General features: G+C 41.1%; 1 protein-coding gene across 5 annotated transcripts in view; it reads right to left on the reverse strand.

The window, feature by feature from the left end:
• The window catches only part of mier2 (mesoderm induction early response 1, family member 2), a 40,473-nt gene that overhangs the window by 2,976 nt on the left and 11,251 nt on the right, over positions 1-26,246 (reverse strand). Inside the window, exons 1-11 of one of the 5 annotated variants that reach the window (XM_054789244.1) lie at positions 16,647-16,793; positions 12,532-12,726; positions 10,829-10,942; positions 10,659-10,767; positions 9,618-9,697; positions 9,471-9,540; positions 8,998-9,149; positions 8,846-8,927; positions 7,243-7,337; positions 4,309-4,439; positions 2,981-3,123 (exon numbers count right to left, since the gene is read on the reverse strand). In XM_054789244.1, the coding sequence (XP_054645219.1) occupies positions 2,981-3,123; positions 4,309-4,439; positions 7,243-7,337; positions 8,846-8,927; positions 8,998-9,149; positions 9,471-9,540; positions 9,618-9,697; positions 10,659-10,767; positions 10,829-10,942; positions 12,532-12,588 (1,033 nt within the window). In that variant the 5' untranslated portion in view covers positions 12,589-12,726; positions 16,647-16,793. Of the gene's footprint in view, positions 1-1,452; positions 1,551-2,980; positions 3,124-4,308; positions 4,440-7,242; positions 7,338-8,845; positions 8,928-8,997; positions 9,150-9,470; positions 9,541-9,617; positions 9,698-10,658; positions 10,768-10,828; positions 10,943-12,531; positions 12,727-15,907; positions 16,456-16,646; positions 16,794-26,246 lie in introns of those variants that run through there. The other 4 variants (XM_054789245.1, XM_054789248.1, XM_054789246.1 and 1 more) reach the window with 4 other exon arrangements.

The following is a 26,246-nucleotide window of genomic DNA, read 5'->3' on the forward strand; positions in this document are numbered from 1 at the left end:
GAGATCAACACGGACACCACCTTCCTGTTTTGCCATGAGTTTTTTCTTGAATTCAATCTTGTTTCCCACCATTGCCAAAATGCGGACACTTCCAACTTTCTTTGGCTCCATTTCAAGCAGAAACTTGAGGCAAGAAACACGACTGAGTTCAAGAAATACCTCATGGCAAAACATGAAGGTGGTGTCCGTGTTGATCTGGCTGCCACATGGTGTCTTTGGGCGACTCCAGTGGCGGTAGAAGTAAACATTTATCCCTTTCATTCATCACTGATATGCATTTAGAATTGTTTTCTGCATTTCTGCACACGCAACTGGCTCCATCTAACATTTGCAGCGTTTCTTGAAATGCTGGCTTTCCAACAGAGTTAAAGAGCTGCATTTCTTGGGGAAAATGGGTCGGTGTGCAAGATGGGTTTTATTTATGAATTGATGATTAACTCATTCAATAGCAAAGACCGACTGATACCTTTTTATCAACCCGAACACCCGGTCCCAACAATGTATTGATACGTCTTTTACATTTTTTTGTGCGAGAAACAAAAATAGGTGATGATGCAACTCCCCGCTCATGGATGTCACTTTTTAGAACAATTTTAAGCCATGAGAAGGACCGCAGGGTGGCAGAAGTGCATTTGAAAAGAGCTCGGCATGGATCACGTGGGCGGAGGAAACACACATGACAGGAAGGAGGAAGCGTGTAGTGTGCAGAAGGTTACCCATTGTAGGGACATTTTAACGAAAATTGTAAATAGTTGATGGTGTTATATTTGTAAATAAATTGTTATTTTGATATAAACTAAGCCTTTTTTGTGTTGTTTATGTTGTGGCACAGTCACAAAAGCACAACATATTTGCGTCAGAGTGAAAGTTATGCTAGAAACGTTTCCCCTTTTTTAGTCAGGAACTGATATTTTCCTGAAACTTACCTATGTTCTACTGCTCATTACTAAAGAACACAAAATGGTAGAAACAAACTTTTTTTTCCTGATGAAAGAGGGGAGTGTAATGTTTGTTTTGGTAGGTTCCATGTTTACATAACCGTACAACACAATGTGCTGTGTGCCTTGAAACATCAGTCAAAATGGTCTAAAATGGCCGCTATGAAGGGGTCATCTTTTGAAACATGGCTGGGATTGAATGAGTTAAGAACTACATGAAGAACGAAAACTTTATTCACGATTCACACATGGCTCTGTTTATGATCGGTCACCGTATTGAAAGTATCGATATTTAGATTTTTTTTTTTTTTTTTTTTACAAAAAACATTATTTTTTGTGTGTGTGAAATTCCACCATTTTGTGCTTCTCGTCTCCATACTTAGGCCATTTATTGGTAGAAAATCCCTCACCCGCAAGGCATGCTGGGAAGCCCCCACACATTTAACGACCCGTGGTTTTTGGCCATTCGTGGCTGCTGTGGATCTGCTGTGATGGACCCTCCCTCTTTCTTTACCTGCAGGCGCAACCTGCTTTCTGTGGCCTGACCACATCGAGGTCACGGCTTTAAGTGAAAGCGGGGAGTCCGTCTGCGCCGTGGGCGACCCTCCTCCTCTGCCGGCGTCAAAACAGGTGGGAACCACGCATGCGTGCACGCAGACAGACATCAAACCAGACACATCGTGGAGGTGGGGGGGAGGAAATGCATAAAACGATTAACAGAACCGAAGAGGATTCAAAACAAAACACAAAGCATGTGAACAAAATCAACATGTAACATAAAACACATACGATAAGTGCAAATGAAAATGTGGGATGGAAATGCTTTACAGACAGACGCACGAAAGGAGACAACTACTTCCTGCTGCAGACATTATTTACAATTCAAACAGCGAAAGTCACTTTTGCATGACTGGTGTGGGCACTCTGACCCTTCTTTTTTGCATGTTAGTCACACTTAAATGTTTCAGATCATCAAACAAATGTAAATATTAGTCAATGACAACACAACTCAACACAAAATGCACTTTTTAAATGAAACTTTTTATTATTAAGAGAGAAAAAAGATCCAAAGCTATATGGCCCTGTGTGGAAAAGTGACTGCCCCCCTTTTAAAACACAACTTAACTGTGGTTTTATCACACCTGAGTTCAGTTTCTCCAGCCACACCCAGGCTTGCAGTTCTTTGGATGTTATTGTGGGGTCTTTTGTGACCTCTCGGATGAGTCGTCGCTGCGCTCTCGGGGGCCTTTTGGTTGGCCGGCCACTCCTGGGAAGGTTCACCACTGTTCCATGTTTTGGCCATTTGTGGATAATGGCTCTCACTGTGGTTGGCTGGAGTCCCAAAGCTTTGGAAATGGCTTTAGAACCTTCTACACACTATTAAACAAATCTCAACTACTTTTTCTTATTTGTGCCAGAATTTCTTTCAATCTCTGCATGATGTCTGACTTTTGGGGATCTTTTGGTCTACTCCACTAAGGCAGGTCCTATTTAAGTGATTTCTTGATTGAGAACACATGTGGCAGCAATCAGGCCTGGGTGTGGCTGGAGAAACTGAACTCAGGTGTGATAAAACCACAGTTAAGTTATGTTTTAAAAGTGGGGCACAATCCCTTTTCTTCACACAGGGCCATGTAGCTTTGGATTGTTTTTCTCCCTTAATAATAAAAAGTTTCTTTTAAAAAGTGCATAAAGTGTTGAGCTGTGTTGTCATTGACTAATATTTACATTTGTTGGATGATCTGGAACATTTACGTGTAACAAACATGCAAAAAAAGAAGAAATTGTTAACGTTAACGTGCTATTTTTGACAGCCATATTATATAATAAACCCGCCAGTTATGAATGACAACAGCCACGTTGCACAATAGAAGGACGGAATCCAGTGTTGCATCATGAAGTGATGGCACACACGAGTCCTCGAGCAGTAAGGGTGCGGGTCGGCTAAAGCGCGGTGCGACAGGATTGGGTCGGTCAATGACCCAGGATGGATTTTGGCCAAATGTTCTCCATTATTGTGCCGTTCCTTTATCGGTTTTCACCTGCTTTGTCCAGTTCCAGGCTCGACGTCGGCGGTAAAGGGGGCGCCAGCTTTCCCGAGATTGTGGAGCTGCGTGACAACAAGGCAGCGGAGTTATTGCTCCCCTCCGTGCCACCAGCATCCCCGTCCTGGTCTCCTTCTTCCCTGCAGCACGTAAGACAGGAAAGCAGGTCAGTATGAACGCTGTTAGCCATTAGCCTCCAGGATATCTAAAGAAAGGTTTCTGACCTCCAATCTTCTGGGTTTTCTCATGCATTCTAGTACTTGAGCTAATGAAAGCACGATTAGAGTCTCATTTGAAAGCAGATGACATTTTGAGCAATGTTAAGACTCAAATGCTGTTGTAAACACACCAAATGTGAACCAAAATAAAGTGTGACAAAGATCTCCAGAGGAATACAAACACTTTCTGGGCTGGTTTTCCTCCTTAAAGGGTCCCTGACATGATTCATCAACTTTGCTTAAATATGTTATATCTTGTTGTAATTATGTTCTACATTGTTCCATTTTCGAAAGTGAACAATAACGAGCTAGCTCATTTCGGAAGTGGCGTCATCGGGGTGACACCTCTCAGCTGAAGCAGCGTAAACAAACGCTTGTGGAGGTAGATGGTGGACTTGGTTCAGTATCATTTTCATCAAAACAGTAGTCGTGCCAAAATGTTGTGTTGCTGCTGGATGTTCACCGTATTCCAGTGATGCTGTAAGTTTGTTTTCTTTTCCAAAAGAGGAAGGTTTAAGACAACAATGGACGAAGCAAGTGCAGAGAAGGAGAGACAGATGGACGCCCATCTCGAGTTCTGTTCTTTGCAGTGATCATTTCACTGATGACTGCTATGAAGGAACATCTTTACAAGAACCATGATAGAGCAATGTGCCGAGAAGGCTAAATGTCCCGAACAAGTGCTCTGACCATTTTTTTTGTGGAGTTACATGCACAAATGCCAAAAATGGTCCTATCTCGCTATGTTAAAGAATACTTCAACATTGAAAAAAATTGAATCTAGACGGTGATCCGGATCCCCACCAAAATGTAATCAGTTCTTCCATATCCCATTTCCGACAATTCCTGAAAATTTCATCTAAATCCATTCAGAACTTTTCAAGTTATTCTGAACACAAACAGATAAGCACGGGCCAAAACATAACCTCGGCGCTGCGCTTGGCAGAGGTAACAATGTATCAAAGATGTTTAGGTTTTCGAAGTGTGCAGGTATAGGGGGTACATTGCTTCCAGTCAGATCTCTGCAGGGGTAGGAGACTGTGGAAGGTTTGGGAACCACTGCTGTGGGACTGCAGCTGATGAGCATGAGGACTGGTTAGAACTCACATGCTCCCTGACTGCAAGGTGCACTTCTTGCGGGTGATCCTGGTGGCTTGCTGGGTGAACAACTCGTGCCGCTCAGACTTCTTCCACATGTAATAGTACTCCACACACTCCCCCACAGAGCGGGTTCGTACCTGGGGGAGAAACAGCCATGTTGGTTACGCGTACACGGGACGAGGAGGGGTGTGGAAGCCACCTGTGAGGTGACTTGATGACACATTCTGTTGATATTGTAGGCGGAAGGGCAGACATTGACATTGACATAATGTGTGTATGTGAAAGGACAGACACATTATATGTATTTATACCAGCGGTGTCCAAACTTTTTTTTCCCCCCCATCGAGGGTCGCATGCTGAAAAATCAAATGATGGAGGGGCCACGTTGATATCGAACATTTTTTAACCAAGCCGTGTAGCTATGCTAGAATATGTACATTTAAATGAAAGAAAACAACAACACGCTGTTTTTTTTTTTTTTATATTATGTTAAATTATATTTTCAGTTTTGTTTTTCAGCATTTTTTTTTGTATTGGGACTTTATTCTTGCAAAAATGACGACTTAGTAATATTTGTAATATTATGACTTTGTTCTCTTAACTCATTTACCCCCATCCATTTTTCAAAGACAACCCCTTCAGGAGCGGCCATTTAAACGGATCTTTCAACTGAATACACACAGAATATTGTGTTCTATGGTTATATAAACATGGAACCTAGCAAAAGAAACATTAGACTCCCATGTTTCATCAGAAGCAAAAAGTGTGTTTCTACCATTTTGCGTTCTTTAGTAATCAGCAGTAGAACATAGGTAAGTTTCAGGAAAGTATCAGCTCCTGACTAATAAAGGGAGAAACCAGCTTTTTTGAAAAGATACATTTCAAGCATAACTTTGACACAAAGATTTTTGCTTTTGTGACAGCGCAAATATCTAAACAACTATACCACAACATAAACAACACAAAAAGGCTTGTTTTACATCCAAACAACAATTTATTTACAAATGTAACACAATGAACTATTTTTTTTCTTTACACTGTTCTCTTTACTTGTCTTGCTGCTGTAACAAGTAAATTTCCCCGCTGTGGGATAAATAAAGTACATACAATACAATACAATATTTACAATTTTCACGTTTGGAACTGAACTATGTGTTCTTGCGTGTGTGTGCATGCGTTAAAATGTCCCTACAATGCGTAACCTTCTGCACGCTACACTCCTACACATTCTCGCACTTCCTCCTTCCTGTCATGGATGTTTTCTCCATTGAAATGCACATGTCTAGCTCTTATCAAATTCATTTGTGCCCCCTTGTGGCCATTTTTATGTCTTAAAACTGTTCTAAAAGTGACATCCACTAATTTGCAGCTGCGTCATCGCCTCTTTTTGCCTCTAAAAAACCCACAAAAGACATATAGATGTGTCTTTGGGATGGGGCGTTCGGGTTTATAAAAAAAGTTATAACTTTTTCCCCAACCGAATTTTCCAAAATTTGCAGCTTCATTCTTTGTTTTGTTTCTCACAGTATTCCGATTTTAGAAAACCTCTTTTTGAGGGGTATTAAAACGTAACGATGCGCCTCCATGTTCTCACGCCAGAATAGTGGCTCTTCTTCACACGTTTGCTGAACATTACTGAGGCTAGAACTACATCTATTGGTCACATTTGGTATTACAGTCTACTGCATGGACCTCCCGACACCACTCCACACGTTCTCCGTGATGAGGGCACTGCTCGGAAGCACACAAGATGTCGCGAGACCAGGACGTGAGCACACATTAGCTGCATGACTTATTCTATTTTCTTTTTCTCTCCTATCTTGCCTTGTTTGTTTTATTTTTAAGTGATTACGTGCTGCTGGGAACGTGGATTTCTCTTGGAGATGAATAACATTCCGGTGTATAAGCCGCTAATTTTTTCTTTAACTTCAAACCCTGTGGCTCATACAGCGGTGCGGCTAATTTATGGCTGTGCTGCTTGCGAGTCTGTGAGGAAACGGTAGCTCTTTCTTTGGCAGGAGCCAACCACGAGCTTTCTGTGAACTCACAATGAGCTTGTCAACCCACTGGAAATCACAGGAGGTCATTATATACAACAGTCTGACTGACCTTGTCATCTTACAAAGAACACTAAACTCACCACACAGCAACTTAACACTCACAAGGTATATTCCCTAAATATACAAACATGCGCCAATACAAGTTCAAAAAGGGAAAAAAAACCTCAAAGAGTTTTGCCATACTGCATTGCATTGGGGCGCTGCAATTAACGTCAGCCTCCCTCTTGCCTACAGGCTCTTCTGGCTCCCTCTGAGTCGACAAGCTCGTCATGAGTTTTTTCACAGCTTATGATTGGCTCCTGTCAAATAAAGAGCTGCCCGGTCCTCCCGGGCTCGTGCGCGCTACAATATGCCATTCTATGATGCGGACATGTGCGGCTTCTTTATGTACAAATCTGTTTTTTCCTCTAAATTTAGTGGCTCCAGGTTATACACCGGAATTTATGCTATCTACAGTACCTACCTACCTAAGCTGCACGGTTCAAAGTGTGAGAAAAAAGTAGCAGTTTATACACCAAAAACTACGCTATTTTCTTTCTAGTCAAATTATGACTTTTTTCCCGTAAGATGACACCTTTTATCTTGCATTATGACTTTATTCTCCTACAATTTCAGCTCTTTTTCTGCCATTTTTGCTGTTTTTTTGTTAATTTTTCTTGTTTAATTGTAATTTTAGAATAAAAAAATAAAAAAAAAACAGTGATGGGCCACAAATGATCCCCAATGGACATCCCTGGATTGTGCTGACATTTAGGGGGAGTTATGTGAAAGGGCTGAAAATATGTTTTGCTAAACAGCTCTAAAACGCGACCCCAGCCGAGTGTAACGAGCCCTGGCTATGTAGGTCATGGTGAACATCTCAAGCCTTCTCATCACTCACCTTATTAGCCTGAATGAGATGGAAGTTTTTCCCGTAAACTTTATAGCCGTGCTCAAAATTCCTACACTCCTCCTCACTCCAGCCGCACAGCTCTTCTGCAGAACAGGGAAGACCAGCATAAATTAGAAAATGATGCAAATCATTCAAGAAGAACTGGCCAGTATTTGCATGTGCACGGTTCTTGCTCAGAATGAAGTACTCGTGGTGGTATAAAGCAGCGTTTACACTTGCACGCATTTTGCCTCCGCACGCGTCACTTACTAGGTATTCATGGCTCGCCTGAGAAGCGTCAAGACTAGTTTGCATTCTGTTTACGCATAAATGACGCACTTGGCACGCAATTTGTGACCGAGAATGGTGCGCATTGGCACGAACTGACCATGCTGCCTTATTTCCACCTTGTCAAGTCGTGTTATGTTTAGTGCACGACAAGACGCATTGTTCCCGCATTGTTCCCGCACTGTCACCACCACTTCCCCCATCCGTGAAGCAGTGGTGGCACAAAACAGCAGGCATCACCCATAAAGCTCCATTAATCCCTCTATTTGCAAGGGTTCTACAAGATATTGAACTCCAGAGAAGAAGAAAGACAAATCTATATTTTCTCACAGCTGCAGATAAAGAATGTGCAAAGAGCAGGAAGGAGGCAATAAAGTAGAAAAACAAAAGAAACAGAAAGGGTGGGGATAGATTTGACCTGAAGTTGTATCCAATTGGTGCGGATGTGCATGACAACTGTCCTTCTGAGTGTGTCCTTTCCAGGACAGACGCCAGAGAACGATTATAATTGGGTAACGCGTTAGCTTGTGGGGTGATTGAGAGGTCAAGAAGTAAACATTCGGCCTAGCTCTCGAAAAGGAAGATGAGGAGCACCGTACATGTCAGCACGAATGGATGCAGGACTTCGCCTTCGTGGAGAGAGCAGGTTCTTTAGCAATAGCGAGGCACGAAAAGCCATTCACAGATGGTCACAAGTCACATTAATGCTAAGAAGTATTTTATTTATTGATTAGCTTGAGTGTAACATTATTAAAAACAATAAATGCAGAGCCTTACTATATTCTAAAATATAATACGTCTCTCTCTTTAAAATACATTTTAAAAAATGTGGCTTTCATGGCTCTCTTAGCCAAAAAGGTGGTTTAACGCCTTTGTGGCAATTTCAAGCATTTTGTGCAACAGGAGCCAATGTTTCTTAGCTCAACGATTGCATGGAGGAGAAGAAAGAGGGTAAGAATTTTGGCTACGGCAGTTCATGGAGGCTGCGACATCTGTTCCGAGAAGTGTGAAGGTGGCAGATGTGGTGGGACACTGCCGTGAGCTGCTTCGCTGACACTTTCTAAAAATCAGAAGAACTATTGCCGACATCGGTGAGTCCCGTTACCAAAGTCTTGCACGGTAGGTAAACCAAGCTTTTCCATGACGTGTAGGTCGAATATATGCGACCTGACCGCTCAGACTGCCGTCAACGGGATACATATTGGATTTACATCGACCTTTGGACAAGGCTTGGGCACGCCATCGCCACACAAAATGGCGGACCACTGCAGGGAGAATATGCAAGCGAGTCTTTGCACTTCTCTCCCATCTAAAAGACACCTACCGCTCAACACTTTCACATTGAAGCGTAAACGTCGCAGTGCCTCATCTGCGTTGAAGTTGCATTTCACCAGTTCATACAGCGCCTGGCAACATACAGGAGACCAGAAAAGGTTAAATAAAGACAAACAAGGAGAACCGACTACTCAGCAGTACCTGTTCATTGTCTCGGACCGTGCTGGCACACTTTTGTTTGCAGACCGCCCCCTCCTGGCCACGTGGGCTCTGTGCACGCAACAAGAACTCCTCCACGTCCTGCACCGGCAGAGCGTCTGGTCTCCACAGCAACTGGTCCTCGCTGGTGTACGCTGGACCCACAGGAAGCAGGGCAGTCAGGTTGGCAGACAGAGAGAAATAAGGAGCTTAGAGCAGCGATTCACACATTAGCTTGCCGCGAGAGATCACCGGGCGTGCCGCGGGAAACGATCCAATTCCACTCAATTGGTCGGAAAATTATTTATTTCCTGTTTGTTCATCTAGCTATGCCGGCACCATATTGTGGCAGGTAGAACAATGAAATGAACTGAACCTGTCCATCCACCTGCTGCCATTCATACAGCAGAACAAGACTGGAAACTCTGATTCAGAGGATGAGACAAGTAGCACTGATCTCATTAACAGGTTCCTACCTCTTTCCTGGTATGCATACGGGTTGAGTGGAGGGATTGTTGCCTGATACGTGGAACCGACCATGATCTCCTAGGAAGGACGTCATGGACATTAGTTAAGTCGGTGCCAGGCCGCTTCTGCCGTGTCAAAATGTGCGCGATTGTAACCTTGTGTTCTTCATTGGAGGGAAGAGATATATTGTCCGAATCCTCGTCAGATGAGCAGACGTATGTGTCTTTGTCACCAGCTGAGGGGGGAAAACACCACAAGGTTCATTTAAGTGCTGTGTAGCTCATTTTATTATTCACTTGTGTAGCAACAGGCTTGTGGTTAGCATGTTGGCCACACAGTCAGGAGATGGAGAAGATCTGGGTTCGACTCTCCATTTGGGCATCTCCGTTCTCCCCATGCATGTGTGGGTGTTCTCCGGGTACGCCGGCTTCCTCCCTCGTTCCAAAATCAGGTTAGGTTAATTGGTGACTCTAAATTGTCCGTAGGTATGAACGTGAGTGTGAATGCTTATACACTGGTGTGAAAAAGGCTTTGCCCCCTTCCTGTTTTCTTTTTTTCACACGTCTTTCAAGTGTGACAAACATGCAAAAAAACAAGAAATCAGGAGTGGGCGCAAACACTTTTTCACACCACTGTATGTGTCCTGCGATTGGCTTGCAACCAGACCAGGGTGTACCCCGCCTCTTGCCCAAAGTCAGCTGGGATAGGCTCCAGCATAGCCCTACAAACTGAGTGAGGACAAACGGCATAGAAAATGGATGGGTCTCAGTGCTCATTTTCCTAATTGAATTAATGGAATGGAATTACTAATAAATGGGTTAGGGAAGTAATTAGTGTGTTAGGGTTTGAGGTTAGGGGGTTAGGTTAGGTTACCTATTTAGCTTCCTGTGTAGTAGTAGTAGTAGTGAACAATGGTGACTGAAGCCACATCCAAACGGTTGATACACAGTAGATAATAAGACACCACATTTCACTGTCGATATCAGTGGAAGCTTTTTAACGCCGTTACTCCCAATAACACAGAAGACAATGGATTCTCATCTGAGGAGACTTCATCAGTTCATGCTCAAAGACTAGGCAGGACAGCTGACGTTTGAGGGCTGTATAGTCTAGTCTGAGCTGTCCTATCTAGTCTTTGAGCAGAGATGAATGAGAAAATTCCCAGACACAGAATTTCCATTTTGCGTACGACTTACCCGGCAGTTGAAGCAGATCTGAGGCGTTGGAGGTGACTGAAGGTGTGAGATCATCAGCGGACGATTCTACTCCCTCTTCTCCTGGAAAGATGTCCTCAGTTATCCGCTTCTGGAGACGACAGCAAACCTTAGACGGATGCAAACCTTAGACATGATGTGCGCCATCTCACCTTGTCTAGAGTCACGTCCGGCAGAGTGGCGGCAACATGACAGTTCTGCTTGGCTGGATCGGACACCGCGTAGCCATACAGTGCCAGCAGGTCCTCCAAGGGCAGCTCACTGGCCTGCATGAAGACAAGAAATAGGAAAAGAGTTACTTCAGGAAGACTTTCTCAGCTAAAAGGTGACCCAAATATTTTCCTTCATGTTCAAAAAACAAGAAAATAAAGATACAGTAACAACAAGGTGAGAGCTTTGAAGGTTAGATAAGTAGATAAGTGCATAAAACAAGCAGCAATGGTTAGCCGTTCAATAAAAATAAATGTAATATGTATGTATCGCTCTGTTTCAGAGCAAATATTAAAAAAATATATAAACAAAACAGTGTCACTAGCTACATTGCAAAACCACAAAGGTACACTTTCGTACCATCTGGTGGTTCAACACCTCTTACGACAATTCATGAAAAAAATGGCCTCAAAAAATATTGTTGATAAGGTCGATTATCGACAATAATTTGTAGCACAATTATCGAGCAGCAAAATGTTATTGTGGCAAAATGTTATTGTGACAAGCCTGCATACAAATACAATAACAACTCAATTGTGGGCTTTTCAAAACGTCAAATTAGGGATGCTCTGATCGATTGGCCACCGATCAATATCGGTCGATTTCTATTTTGGAGAAAACAACTGATCGGCATATACGATAAATTCCTTTCAAAGCCGATCGGCGTGTGGCGGCAGACCGTACACGTGTTGCCGACACCCGTATTGCGGCGACAAGGGACGCACTTTGTCCTGTATTGCCGGAGAATCAAAACTGGTCTGTCAAACGTTGATGGCTTCAGCTTGACAGCTTGACACAGACTATCCCACTTTTCCTGCATCTTTTTTTGTTCACATTCTTTGACTAGCTGTCACTGCTGGCAGCTCGCTATTTTGCTAGCCACAGTTCTCCACCTAGCTTCTGGTCTTATGGGACTTTTTATCACAGTGACATTTTGTTGTTAAAACAAACAAGCGTGGTTCATTCATTTTTTTAATTATCGCCCCAGGCGTAGCACCCACGAGACATTTTTTTTCTGAACGAGAAATCTTGTCACGTTTGAATATCGCAAAATCTTGTGACACCCCTACCATCCACCCAAAAGTTTATTTTTTAATTAGGGGCCCTTGGTCTCATGGTCTAATGGCGGCCCTGGCCAATAGCACTCATCATAAATAAATTGAAAAATCTACAGTTAATCCATTGGATCAGTATCGGCCGATCCCACTCAGGGATGATCGCTATCGGCAGCATAAAACCCTGATCGGAGCATCCCTCCTTCAAATAGTTGTGCAATAGGCCGGTCACGACAACAAATTTTGCTTTTTTGATAAATGTGCTCCAAATTATCGTTGACAATCGATATTATCAACAACATTTTTGGAGACAATTTTTCCATTAATTATATGTTATAAAATATATGCCATATATGTGCAATGCAGCATGCAACACTGTCTGTGAGCGTGCACCATTTCACGCTATTTACACGGGCGACCAAACACCTCAATAAGCGTTGGGCGGTGTGACGAAGGGTCTGCTGCACCTCCAGCGGTACTTTTTTCGTTCGATTAATGGCTCATCGTGACAGACCTAGGTCCGAATGACACTTATTTAATAGTTTTAAATCAATACCTCACTAATAAAAAAGCCTGACACAGAGACTAACTTTGACATCAAGCGCCATAAAAGGAGTTGAGCGTACAGTCTGGGATTCAGCTGCCATCTTCACGGGATGAAGAGAGCCTCTCCTTCAACTCCGGTTAAGACTCCTACTTCTCCGGCCGAGCGTCTTCATTGCCACACTTCACCATCTCAACTGGGCTGCAACCTTGGTGGCCGCTTCCAAAGGCCCACGGCCCGCCTGTGGGGAGAAACCACAGCGGTCAGTGTCCGTCCATCTGTTTGTTAGCTTGCAAGATACTTCCTGGTTCGTGCCGCGTGGCATTAGAATCCACACTGATGCCATCATTTGCATTTGAGACTGATAGGAAGTCATAAATATCACATTCACATCTTTGAGTCATTTCAGTCAAACAAACAACAAACATGAGGTTTGTGAATAGATTTGGGCAGAAAATACCTAATAATCTCAAGCAAAGGGATTATAGCGACATTGCAACATGGCACACCAATTTCCAGGCAGAACCAGTTGAGTTAAATAGCGGTATCTAGCACGGGGGTGTCCAAAGTGTGGCCCTGAGGGCCATTTGCGCCCTGTCGCCCACAGCACATTCTAAAAATATAACTTAACTAAAAAAATAAATAAATAAATAAAACTGAAAAATCAGCACTAATTTTACAAAAATAAAGTAAAAATATTAAGGAAATAAAGTTGTAATCTAACAAGAAATAGCTGTCATTTTACAAGAATAACGTTGTAATATTATGAGGAATAATAACATCATTTCCGTAGCATAAAGTTGAAATGTTAAAGAAAGACTTTTTTTTTTTAAGTCCTAAAATGATGAAAAACAAACAAAACAACAAATACAGTTGTGATTTTTGGAAAATTAAAAGTTGCAGCTGTCATTTTATGAAAAAGTCCAAAAAATATCAAGAGACAAAAAGTTGTATTCTACCAAGAAAAAAAAACATCACAATTTTCCCGAAAATAATCTCAAGGAAAAATAATGTCATTTTCAACCAGAACAGTGGAAAAGTTGTTTCGGGACACCCCTAGCAAATACGTTAACTCTAAACAGGTGACTTTAGTCACTTTTTACAAAACAGTGCCGCAAGGCATGCTGGGAAGCACTGCCGGGTCCCTGACAGCAAGGAGTATGCAAGAGAAGCCCGTGTTCTGAAGAACCAGGTCATGTTCTCAACTATTATTAATAACGACTGAGAAGAGTGGATGAGTTGAAAGCAGGGTTGCACAATAATTAACAAGAGTCACCACAGGAAGTCTACCTCAGATAACCGATCATTTTTAAAAAATGCTCCAATTAAGTAAGATTACCCCGACTGTGCCGGTGAGCATATCAAGCGCTCCTTTTTTCTCCTGCCGGAGACGTTAACAGCCTGTCCTAACTTCCCCCGAGCTCACTTGTAAACAAACGTCCACTTTAAAAGGAAAGATGTTTTACCAAATGCTCTGCAAAGAGGGGAGGGAAATAAAAATATGGAGCACACAAAAAGCCTTATCAGCCACCTGAAACGCCAGCGTCGAGACCCCGTGGCGGGAAACCGGCTGCTCGTAGCGTGCGCACAAATGCAGTGCACTTTTCTGGGCCACAGCAGGTGGCTCCTCCTCCTCTATACTCTGGTTCTCCTGATAGTAGTGATGTGATAGTAGTAATGTCATCATATTTCATTCGGACTAATCAATCAAATACTAATTTGTTTCGGGCCTTCTTACCTCCGGGTAGGCCTGTCACCATAACCAGTAAATCAATTAAGCGTACAATAAATGAAAAGGAACTGGATCATTTTGCCGGCCTCGATATATTGACATGTGCATGCGTGTTTGTTTTCCTTCTCTCTCTGCCAAACAGTCTGGATGACACGCGTCTGCATTGACACGCAATGTCAACTTCACAGTATTTCCACCTTATTTCTCCATTTTTTTCAGTGACACAAATTCAAAAGCAGGATTATTGTAATTTTGATTTAACTGAAATTTTGCTAAAAGAGACTGACAGTCCATTTTATTTTCACTGGGTTTTTTTGTTTAATTTATAATGTTTGTTTCATTTATTTTATCTAAAAGCTGTTGACATTCCAACTACAATACTCTTGAGAAATGAAAGTTGATTACTTTTGATACGGTGTACTTGAGTTATCATTAGGGTTGGGCATCCAGCATCGATGGGAACCGGAAATAACAGTCATTCTCCCGGAATCGTTCATTTTTTTTAAATCTCGATCCCTATGTTCAGTGATCGACCAGCCCGCCCAGCGGCAAAAAGGGCCGCAGAACATCAACAAAGAAGCAGCGCCAGGAAGCGTTTGCGTTCATCCATTTCGACCATGGACAGTGTGCATCGGCGCTGGAAAGTTTGGCTGAAATTGTGCAAAAAACAAAACCAAACGGTCGGCGCCGTGCAACATTTGCAACGCCGTCATATCATGCAAAGGAGGATGCACCACGAACAGATGGATTCAACACCAACGGAGTGCCCTGTTTTTGACACACTATGCCGGACTTCTTCCCACCAGTCAAGGAAGAAAAACAATAATTCTCGAAATCTCAGATGATTTTTTTTCAATGTGGCCCTAATACTCTTTACTAATAAATTTACAAGACAAAAGTTGCACATTTTCGACTTTATTCTTGTAAGAGTACGACTTCTTTTCTCATAACTGTACGACTTTTTTCTCGTAAATTTCTGACTTCATTCCCAAAATCTCATCTTATTTTTTTCCAACGTGACCATAATACTCTTTACTGAGACGTTTACCAGAAAAAAGTTGCACTTTTACGACTGTTATTCTCATAGATTTTTTACCTATTTTTCCTCGTAAATTTACGACTTCATTTCTCAAAATCTCAGATTATTTTTTTTCCAATGTGGCCCTCATACTCTTTATTAATAAATTTACGAGAAAAAAGTCTTACATTTTCGACTTTATTCTTGTAAGATTAAGACTTCTTTTCTCCTAAATTTACGACTTTTTTCAAGTAAATTTACTTTTTTGTCCAAAATTTAAGACTTTTTTTCTCGTTCATTTTCAACTTTATTCTTGTAAGATTACAACTTCTTTTCTCCTAAATTTCTGACTTTATTCTCACAGTCTCATCTTGTTTTTTTATTTTTTCAATGTGACTCTAATGCTCTTTACAAATAAATTAGCGAGAAAAAAGTTGCAAATTTACGACTTTATTCTTTTAAGATTACGACTTCTTTTGTCCTAAAATTAAGACTTTTTTTCTCCTTCATTTTCAACTTTAAGAGGAGAAGCGGTATAAAATGGATGGATGGATGGATTTTCAACTTTATTCTCGTAAGATTGTTTCTTTTCTTAAGACTTTCTTTGTGTAAATTTCCGACTTGTATGCTTGAAATCTCAGATTTTCTTGTCAGCGCGGCCCTAATACTCACTAAGACTGCGTGGTAGTGGAGAGCCTCTCTCGGTGGAATACTTGAGCCTCACCCAGACTACCTCCAGAGGCCTCCAGGTGGGGTGAGTTTGAGACCCCTGCTTGAGGCCATAAATCAACACAGGAAGAAAAAAGTCAAGTTGACAGAGCACACTGGAAGAAGTAGTCCCTTAGTGGTGTTCTATCTGTTCAAATGTCTTGTTGGGACAACTGGAGTGTCGTTCCTAGTGTGTCTGAAAGTGTGTGTGTGACCAGGGGCGCTTTCCTGCCACTTGGTGCTGAACGCCTCTTCCTCTCTCTCGCCGGAGAAGGAAATAAGTCAAAATGTCCACAAAAGCCACGACAAAGATGAACAATGACAACTTTTCCCAGTGGAGAAAACTTGAAAAAAACATTTGAGCATCGCCGTGTCGTCTCCCTCCGCCTTTTGTTCGCTATCTCCGCTCGGTTGCCCTCCAGGGCAGCGAGAGCGAGAGAGGGGGTGGAATGGCTCTTTAACGCCGCGGAGAGAGGCTCGAAACGCCGGAGAGCTTCTCCATTTCTTCACCCCAACCCCCCCACACACACACCTTCGTCACTTCCCCGATGTTTAACCCCAACATCGCTACGTTTCGCCCCGCGTTAAGTTCGCCAAGCAAACCGCCGACACACGCGCGAACGAGTCCGGCTCGACCGGCGCTGTCGTTCGCCCTCGTTCGCCAGTCGTCTGGGAGACTCGAGCCTCGTTTTCGCTCACTTACCTCCGCCGCCATTCCTCTCCTGCGCGAGCTCGCTAGCCCGGATGTTGTCGGTCTGTTGTGTAGCAGCGCGCTCACTGTGTTACTGTGTCAGGTAGTTGTGTACTTATGCCCATACTATATTCCACTTTTCTTTACTTTCTAACTTATATTCCTGCTTAGCTTTTAAAAATTATTTTAAAAACACAAATTCGCGGTTTTATTTTTCCCACCAAGCGCCATGCAATACAAAATGTCTGCATGTGGTCATGTGTGACATGTTTTTTGTTGTTGTTGTTTTTTGTTTGTTTGTTTGTTTTACCGCTGTTGACGCTTATACATTACAATTTGTTTACGTTTTACTACAATGTATGCTGAAGGCTGAAAAGAGGGAGGGGACAGGGCATGGCCATTGCAGATAAAGACAGAAGCTGCTCTGTTCACATGTATGCATGCTGCTCACAAGATATACTCTACATACACACTGTATACATGGACGTACACACTGTATACATGTTGGTCTGCACCCTTTACACACAAACAACTAGTTTGTCACACTGAAAATCCTGCAAAAATGTCAGTAAAGAGGAAAAAAATAACAATAAAGTCATGCTTAATGCTTATTCCGTTGAATAAATGCCCCGGAAGACCTCATAATAAAATACACAGAATTAATCATTTGCTGCAATTTGTGTATACATTTATATATTTCAAAAAGAAATGAAAGATAACAAAATAAAGAAAAAGAAATGCATACAATTGATAGTCGGGTGCTTCTTGCTCTGAAGCTAATCTTTTATGAGTCACGGAGCCCCTTTTCTGTGCGTTCTAAAGATATAAAAACAGCTAAAAAGAGGCGGCTAAGAACGCACGTAATGGACACACCTATTCTGCGTACAAAGACTTCTGGAAAAACCGTCCATCGGATGGCGGATTCTATACGGAGAGCTTGCATCCGGAAACGAGCTCGAGGCCGGCCCCATCTCCGCTTGAAAGATCTGCGTAAAAGAGACATGAAAGCTCTGGGTTTGGACGTGAGCAGCTGGGGGCAAACTGCAGACGACTGAAACCGCTGGAGTCATGAGCTGAAAAACGGACTCAGAAGGGGGGAGGAGCGCCTGCGTCAGTCAGCCCATGAAAAACGACTGGCTCGAAAAAATGCACTGGAAAAGACACCAAAACCAAGCACCTACACCTGCAACCACTCGCGTATCGGGCTATACAGCCACAGACAAAGTTGTCGTAACCCGCTATCCCAGCTCAAGGCCATAGTCTTCCGAGACTGACGGATGCCAAGAAGAGACTTGCATTAACGGGTACATTGATGATAACATACAGTATCTTGCCGTATTTTGAAACTTCTTTCCTTGGCGCATTGGTTTGATAAAGCCCAATTTATGACTTTATTCCTGTAAATTTAAAGCTTTTTTTGTACGTTTACGACTTTATTCCACAAAATTTGTAACTATTTTTCTCATAAATGTAAAAATTTTTTCCTTGTAATTTTATGAGTTTGTACTCTTAAATTTACAATTTTTTTTTACGTTTACGACATTATTCTCGTAAATTTTGAACTTTTTTTTCTCGTAAATTTATGATTTTATTCCCGTAAATTTACAATTTTTTTTTTGTACGTTTACAACTTTATTCCACTACATTTTGAACTAAATTTCTTGAACATTTATGACTTTGTTATCGTAAATTTACAAGTTTTTTTTGTACGTTTATGACTTTATTCTTATAAATTTGGAACTTTTTTTCCCATAAATGTAGGACTTTATTCTCGTAAATTTATGAATTTTTTTTGTAAGTTTACGACTTTATTCTTGTAAATTTTGAACTTTTTTTCTCGTAAATTTATGACTTTATTCTCGTAAATGTACAACTTCTTTTGTAAGTTCACAACTTCATTGCACAAAATTTTAAACTATTTTTCTCATAAATTTAAAAAAATTCTCTTGTAAATTTACATAAATTTACAATAATTTTTTTTGTACGTTTACAACTTTATTGTTGTAAATTTATGACTTTATTTGCGTAAATTTACAAGTTTTTTTGGTAAGTTTACGACTTTATTCCACTACATTTTGAACTAAATTTCTTGAACATTTATGACTTTGTTATCGTAAATTTACAAGTTTTTTTGTACGTTTATGACTTTATTCTTATAAATTTGGAACTTTTTTTCCCATAAATGTAGGACTTTATTCTCGTAAATTTATGAATTTTTTTTGTAAGTTTACGACTTTATTCTTGTAAATTTTGAACTTTTTTTCTCGTAAATTTATGACTTTATTCTCGTAAATGTACAACTTCTTTTGTAAGTTCACAACTTCATTGCACAAAATTTTGAACTATTTTTCTCATAAATTTAAAAAAATTCTCTTGTAAATTTACATAAATTTACAATAATTTTTTTTGTACGTTTACAACTTTATTGTTGTAAATTTATGACTTTATTCGCGTAAATTTACAAGTTTTTTTGGTAAGTTTACGACTTTATTCCACTACATTTTGAACTATTTTTCTCATATGAGTTTGTGGTTGTAAATTTACAAGTTTTTTTGTAAGTTTAATAAATTTTGAACTTTTTTTCTCATAAATTTACAACTTTATTCATGTAAATTTATGACTTTATTCTCGTAAATTTAGAAGTTTTTTCTCATGAATTTACAACTCTTTTTTCTTGTAATTTTGTGACTTTATTCGTGTAAATGTACGACTTTTTTTGGCAAATTTACGACTTAACTCTCATAAATGTAGAAGTTTTTTCTCGTAAATTTACAACTATTTTTCTCATAAATTCATGACTATTCTTTGAATTTTAGAACTTTTTTTCTCGTATATATTTACAACTTAAGTCTTGTAAATTTACGACTTTATTCACGTAAATTTACAACTTTTTTCTCGTAAATTTACAACTATTTTTCTCATAAATTCATGACTATTCTCTGAAATGTACAACTTTTTTCTTGTAAATTTACAACTATTTTTCGCGTTAATTTACGACATCATTCTTGGAAGTTAAGTTATTTTTTTCAATGTGCCCTTAACACTCTAATAATCTGCATAATGTACCTCATTCATTGATGTTTTATTCCAACTAAACTCATTTATTTTGCATTGCTAACTTTAAAGTTATCAGTGCAAAAAGTAAGGGCTGCTCATTTTCGTGATGATTGTTCATTTTTATGTCTGCTCCTCACAGACCCCCCTGAAACCCATGGACCCCCAGGTTGAGCACCCCTGCTTTAGACTCAAATAACACGAATAAAAGGCTGTAATAATAACAAAATGACTGCTTTGTGGTGTTGAAAGGTATGCAAAAAGTGTGACGCGGTGTGTCGAGTCATGGCTAGCAGTTAAAGGAATGTATGAAGAATGTCGATGAATGTAACAATGTGAGCGCCATGAGCAGCGTGCGGCAGCAGCAAGATTCCTTTCTGCTTCTTCATCCACTCCACCTTGTGTTGCTCTTCTCGTCTGTGCTGCCGTCTCTCAGTGGAATATCGATAGAAAGTCTCCTAAAGTGCATGTGAGAACAATTAAAAGGCAGATGCCATGACGGTCGTCCTCACTACGGTATTCCCTCTGCAGTGTACGCTCCACATGCACTCCATGCTGTGGACGTCATGTGTGCAGATCTAACCACTTCCTGCTTAACACAAAGCTTGTTTTTAGCAGGACATCCTAAAATGACAGCGTGATCTTTCATCCGTTAAGGAAGATCTCGCTCGAGATCTATCAAGCAACGTAAAAAGTAGGTTCCAAGAAATGAAAAGGACGCAGGCCAGCAGGTCAGTCTAGCACAGGGTTGTCCAAAGTGCGCCCCAGGGGCCATTTGCAGCCCACAGCTCTTTTGTTATTGGCCCACGGCACATTCTACAAATATACGTTAACAAGGAAACAAAAAAGCATCAAAAATGGAAGCAGCAATGTTACAAGAATAAAGTCAAAATATTCCGAAAAAAAGCTAATTTTACAAGAATAATGTAAGCCACAGCAGCCACCGGTTCCTGTCCCGACTCCACAGCCGCCCACGGTGCTCTCCTGTTCACCTGCAATAGTGGTGCACGACCTGCCGCTGCCCAACACAGAGGTCCCCACGACTCTGCCATCCCGGCAGTCCCTCTGAGGGGTCCCGACGCCGCCACCGCTGAGCTTTCCGTCCCGGCCGTCCTCCTTAGCGACCCCCACTACACTGGGCTTGGAGTTCTGGTCGTCCTCCAGAAGGGTTGATACTATTTGGCCATTCCACCATTTCGTCGCGGCAGAGGCGCAGTTCTGCCGACCAGTCGCCAATCCTCCCTCCGCCCACCCTGTGTGGCTCTGGACCTGGGGACGTGTGGTATCCGTTCCTTGGGGGAGGGTACTGTCACGTTCCACATGACAGGTTCGACTTACTGTATGGATTTGGTTTTCCTTTGCTCACTGACATTTCCTTTTTACTGTGCTCTTATTTTGGTATATCCATTTCCTGTTTTGGCGTGTTTTGAGTTCTTTTGACCTTGTTCTGAGGCGGCTACTGGTCTCAGCTGTTCCTCGTTAGCTATCAGCAGGCTTCTTAAGCACAGCATTGCCACTGGGACAATGCGGGACCATTATGTTTGCGTGGGATTATTGGAAGTGATTTCAACAATGAGTTTATTCCATTCTGTACTTTTACTTTGCTTTGGATTTTAAATTTTGTTGTGTCAGCTTTGGTGGACCAAAATATCAGAGAAAAAATAATGTTATTTTTTGGAAAATTAGGATGTGGAAAAAGTTATAATGTCATGAGAATAAAGTGAAAATATTATGGGACCTGATGTCATAACAAGAAGACAGTTGAAATAAAGTTGAAAAACAGTTATTAAAGTGAATAAATGCCCCGAAGTAAACAAAATAAAGTGAAAACTATTACGAGGAAAAAGTCATATTCTACCAAGAAAATAAGGCACATTTTTACAAGAATAAACTCATAATATAACGAGGAAAAATAAGATTATTTTAGTAGTGTAGATTTGAGAGGAAACATTATGTTATTTAAAAAAAAAAATAAAGAAATAAAGCTGCCCTTTTTTAAAAATAGGTTGGGGAAAAAGTTATAAGATTATGGGAATAAAGTCAAAATATGATGGAAATAAAATCATAAATATTACAAGATGAAAATTGACAAAGATTATGTAAAAACAAAGTTGAAATATTTGAAAAATACAAATAAAACAACAGGAAAAATGTATAAAAAAAGAGCAAAGAGTGAAGTTGATATCAATAATAGTCTTTTTCAAATATACGACAAAGCTGAGATGCTGATTTTTCTTGAAATATATATAACGTTGTCACATATTTTACAAAATATCCAAGGAGCAAAGTTGCAGCCTTTCATTTTTCACTATGTGGCACTCGCTGGAAAAAAGTTTGAACCCCCCTTCTCTATGAAAATAGGAATTGATGCTTTTAGTAAAAACAAAACAGTGGTGACAGTGAAATACAGGCGGTCCTCTCATTACGTTTGCATTATAACGTCTCAAGTTCCGACATTTTAACTTGCAACGTTTCATGTCATGACATTTCAAATTACACCGTTTCGACTTACTGCATTTCAAGTTACAATGTTTCACGTTATGACATTTCGATTACGATGTTTCAGCTTGCCGCATTTCAAGTTACAATAATTTGCGTTATGACATCGCGAGTTACAAAGTTTAAACTTACAATGTTTCAAGTTACGATGTTTTGCGTTATGGCATTTCAAGTTATGACTTTCAGCTTACAGTGTTTCAAGTTAGGAAACGTTTAGGAAATGTTTCGCGTTATGACATTTCAAATTACTCCATTTCAACTTACAGCGTTTCAAGTTAGTGTTTCACGTTATAACATCTCAAGTTACGATGCTTCGATTTACACCGTTTCAACTTACGTTTCACATTATGGCATTTGAGGTTATGGCATTTCGACTTACAGCATTTCAAGTTACAATGTCTTGCGTTATGACATCTCGAGTTACAAAGTTTAAACTTATAATGTTTCAACATACAATGCTTCGTGTGATGACATCTCAAGTTACAGCATTTCAATTTACAATGTTTTGCGTTATGACATTTGAAGTTACGCCGTTTCGATTTGCAGCGTTTATACTTACATTTCACATTATGACATTTGAAGTTACGGCATTTCAACTTACAAAGTTTCAACTTACAATGCTTCGTGTGATGACATCTCAAGTTACAGGATTTCAACTTACAGCGTTTCAAGTTACAACATTTGGCGTTATGACTTTTCCATCCATCCTTTTTCTACGCCGCTTCTCCTCTTTAGGGTCGCGGGGGTATGCTGGAGCCTATCCCAGCTGACTTATGGGTGAGGGGCGGGGTACACCCTGGACTGGTGGCCAGCCAATGGCAGGGCACATATAGACAAACAACCATTCACACTCACATTCATACCTATGGACAATTTAGAGTCATCAATGAAGCTAACATGCATGTTTTTGGAATGTGGGAGGAAGCCGGAGTACATGCGAACTCCACACAGAGCTACCCAACAGAGATTCAAACCCAGATCTTCCCGATCTCCTGACTGTGTGGCCAACATGCTAACCACTAGGCCACCGTGTGGCTGTTATGATGTTTCGTATTACAATATTTCATGGTTACATACAAAATGCGCTATTTATTAATACTGTACAAAAAGAAAAACTACAGTCAAACCTGTTTTAGCGGCCACCTGTATAGAACAGCCACCTGCCTATAGCAGCCACTGAAAAATCCCCCACAGAAAATGTGCGTGTTATAGACCCTGTGTATAGCAGTCACCTGTCTAACGTGGCCAGCGGCCACCCATTTTGTCTCCCTTGGTCAATATCTGACCGCATATAGCGGCCAAAATGCTGACTCAAACAGAAGCTTCATGCACGAAAAAGTTTGTTTTTTTAATCAATGAATGAAGCCGTCATGTTACGTTATTACTGAGTCCTAGTTCGACATAAAAAAGCCGTCTTCTTACTTTGCAATGCCGCCCTGAAAAGATTCAATGACGGCGAAAGCGGTAATCTTCCCACTTTGCAATGCCGTGAATAGATTCTAAAATTGCCAAAACACCTGAATAAAACATCTAAAATATCACTTAATTACCGACTAATTAGAGATTAGAAGCCCATTCAATAAGAAAGGAGCGATGGTATTGTTAGTTTACGACGATCTTCGCACCTCCTCCGCACTCAATTGTTCACGCACACACCCATTCATGACTGCTTCACGCGTATCCTGTACATACTGTATATCCTCGGGCTCATTCACTAAAATGTTTATTTCTTGCTTTTAAAATCGTGTTTTAAAAAAAAAATCAAAGATGGAAATTTGTGACATTCTGCAGGACAGGAGCGAGCGTCCCCCGTCCTGCGCTCTTACTTGGCGGGCTGTGCCGAGGAAGAGGCAGCCGCTTCATGCTGCGGTCAATTAACATTTGTGATGGATAAAAGGCCAGCGCCGTCAAATGTGCGGTTCATTGTTATTGATATTACTAGTATCCTCACCGGAGCTGTTACCTAGATTTACCTACCTGCTTATGTGTCAACAGAGCATTTTCCCCTATGTCTCTTGGTTTTGCTCCAGTCTCAGTGTGCGCATAAATTCAAAATGGCCCCCAACCTATAGCTCTATAGCGGCCACCTGTCTATAGCAGCCACTTTTGCCGTTTCCCTTCAGTGGCCGCTATAGACAGGTTTGACTGTACTTACATGGGCACGACAGGAGAATTCTTCATCACGCATTGTCACACTGACCAAGGACAATGTCACTTGGGTGCTTTTTATTTGGCTTTTTTCCCTTCATGATGTCTCCCAAGCATGTGGCAGACTCTTCTGATGACAGTGCTTCAAAGAAAAGAAGATACACTAGGTCCCCAACTTACGAACATCCGACATGCGAACATTCGGAGATACGAACGCAAGCTGACTGGTCTTATTTTCATGTATTTTGCCGTATACTTGTAGTAACTCCATATTTATACTGTACATGCTTGACCAGTAGAGGGCACTGTGACACTGCTAATGGGACCAACAGAGAGGCAGGCGGTGGGGAGAGCGTGTAAAGGAGAAATGGAAAGCTACATTGTAGCTGTATGATACAACCCGGACTTAAAAAAAGAAAACGTAGAAAAAATTGTGTCTAAAAACAATGCCTTTTTTATTTTAATGGAAATTTGTGACATGCAAGTTGAACAGAATAGTGACAGAAATATTTCAATAATACAAATAAAATGATAACTAAGTCATAAATTCAGCAATATGGAGTAAAATCCACAGCAAGCTGTCATAAATATCACATCAAAAGCAGCAACACACAACACAGGGAATGTGCAAAAACACGTGCAGGCTTTTACAGCACTTGAAGTGCACACATTCCACACAATTCCAGCAGAAGTTGATCAGCTATGCAGTTGACTCGGTGATAACTATACCTCATTTTGGCCTCATTTCACTACCACCACGTTAACACTAACTCCTGCAACAAAGACCGTTCAGAAAAAAAATCCTGAGCGCTTGGCCTGGGACAATAAGAAATAAATTAATTAATCACACAAGAAATTAAAACGAACTGGATCATTTTGCCCGCCTCAATTTCCTGCCATGTGCATGCGTGTCTGTTTTGCTCATCTCTCTAAACAGGCAGGAAGCGGTCTCACTCTGTGCATTGCCCCTTTTTGTCAGTCACACGGTCTCTTTGTCTCGGTGGGTGGAGGCGGGGCTGCTAGCATACACACACAGTGCAGAAGAGTGTAATGTAGTAGAAATCGTATTACTAGTTTGCAATACAGTGTTCCCAGTGTTCCCTCGCTCCATTGCGGTTCACCTTTTCCCCTGTTTTGTGGATTTTTTTTAGTGCAATTTTACTGCTTTCTTTTTTTTTTACAGCATATGAACGCTGTTACAAGCCAAGCCCGAGCCTTTAAGAAGAATTGCATTGTGGGAAGTTGAGCGTTGTAGTTCTGTTCTTTAGCACGAGGTGGCGATGTCTCTCTCTCTCTCTTCTGTCTGCATCGCCCATTGTCAACTGCGTCCTGATTGGCTGTAGACCACTGTCAATCAATCTGCTTCATGCCGTCTTCGTGTGAGCTGCTTGCTAACCTCCAAACAGCGTAGCCCCGACTTTCCTCTCGCCGGCTACTTCGTCCAGATCCGGAGGCATTCCCAAACCAGTTGAGAGACATCGGCCGAATCCCAATTCCACGTATCTAAAAAGCACTTGTTAGTTGGGACACTTGTATGCCAAGGTACCACTGTATAGATGACAATTGAAAAATACCCGCTGCGCTCCAGCAGCTTCTCGCTTCTCTCTGGCAGGCGACGTACTTGTTGACAATTCCAATCACAGCGACAGTTGATACTAATAACTTTGGTCTTGCTGCGAGAGCCATCTGCCAGGGCTTTGAAGCTACATTTGAAGCTGTCGTTGATATTCTGTCTCGGATTCTTTTGTAAGAAAGCCCAGAATGGCATTTTGTTGCATTTGACTTTTCCAAACTGGGATTAAAGCTTTTGAATGGTCCTGGAGTGCTGTGTGGTGTAGCAGAGGGCTGACTTCACTTGGCTGCTTGACTGTTGGGCTACTATTAACCCATTGGAAATAATAATAGTCATAA

Source organism: Dunckerocampus dactyliophorus, chromosome 10, assembly GCF_027744805.1.
Source record: "Dunckerocampus dactyliophorus isolate RoL2022-P2 chromosome 10, RoL_Ddac_1.1, whole genome shotgun sequence".
In the NCBI taxonomy this organism is placed as follows: Eukaryota; Metazoa; Chordata; class Actinopteri; order Syngnathiformes; family Syngnathidae; genus Dunckerocampus; species Dunckerocampus dactyliophorus.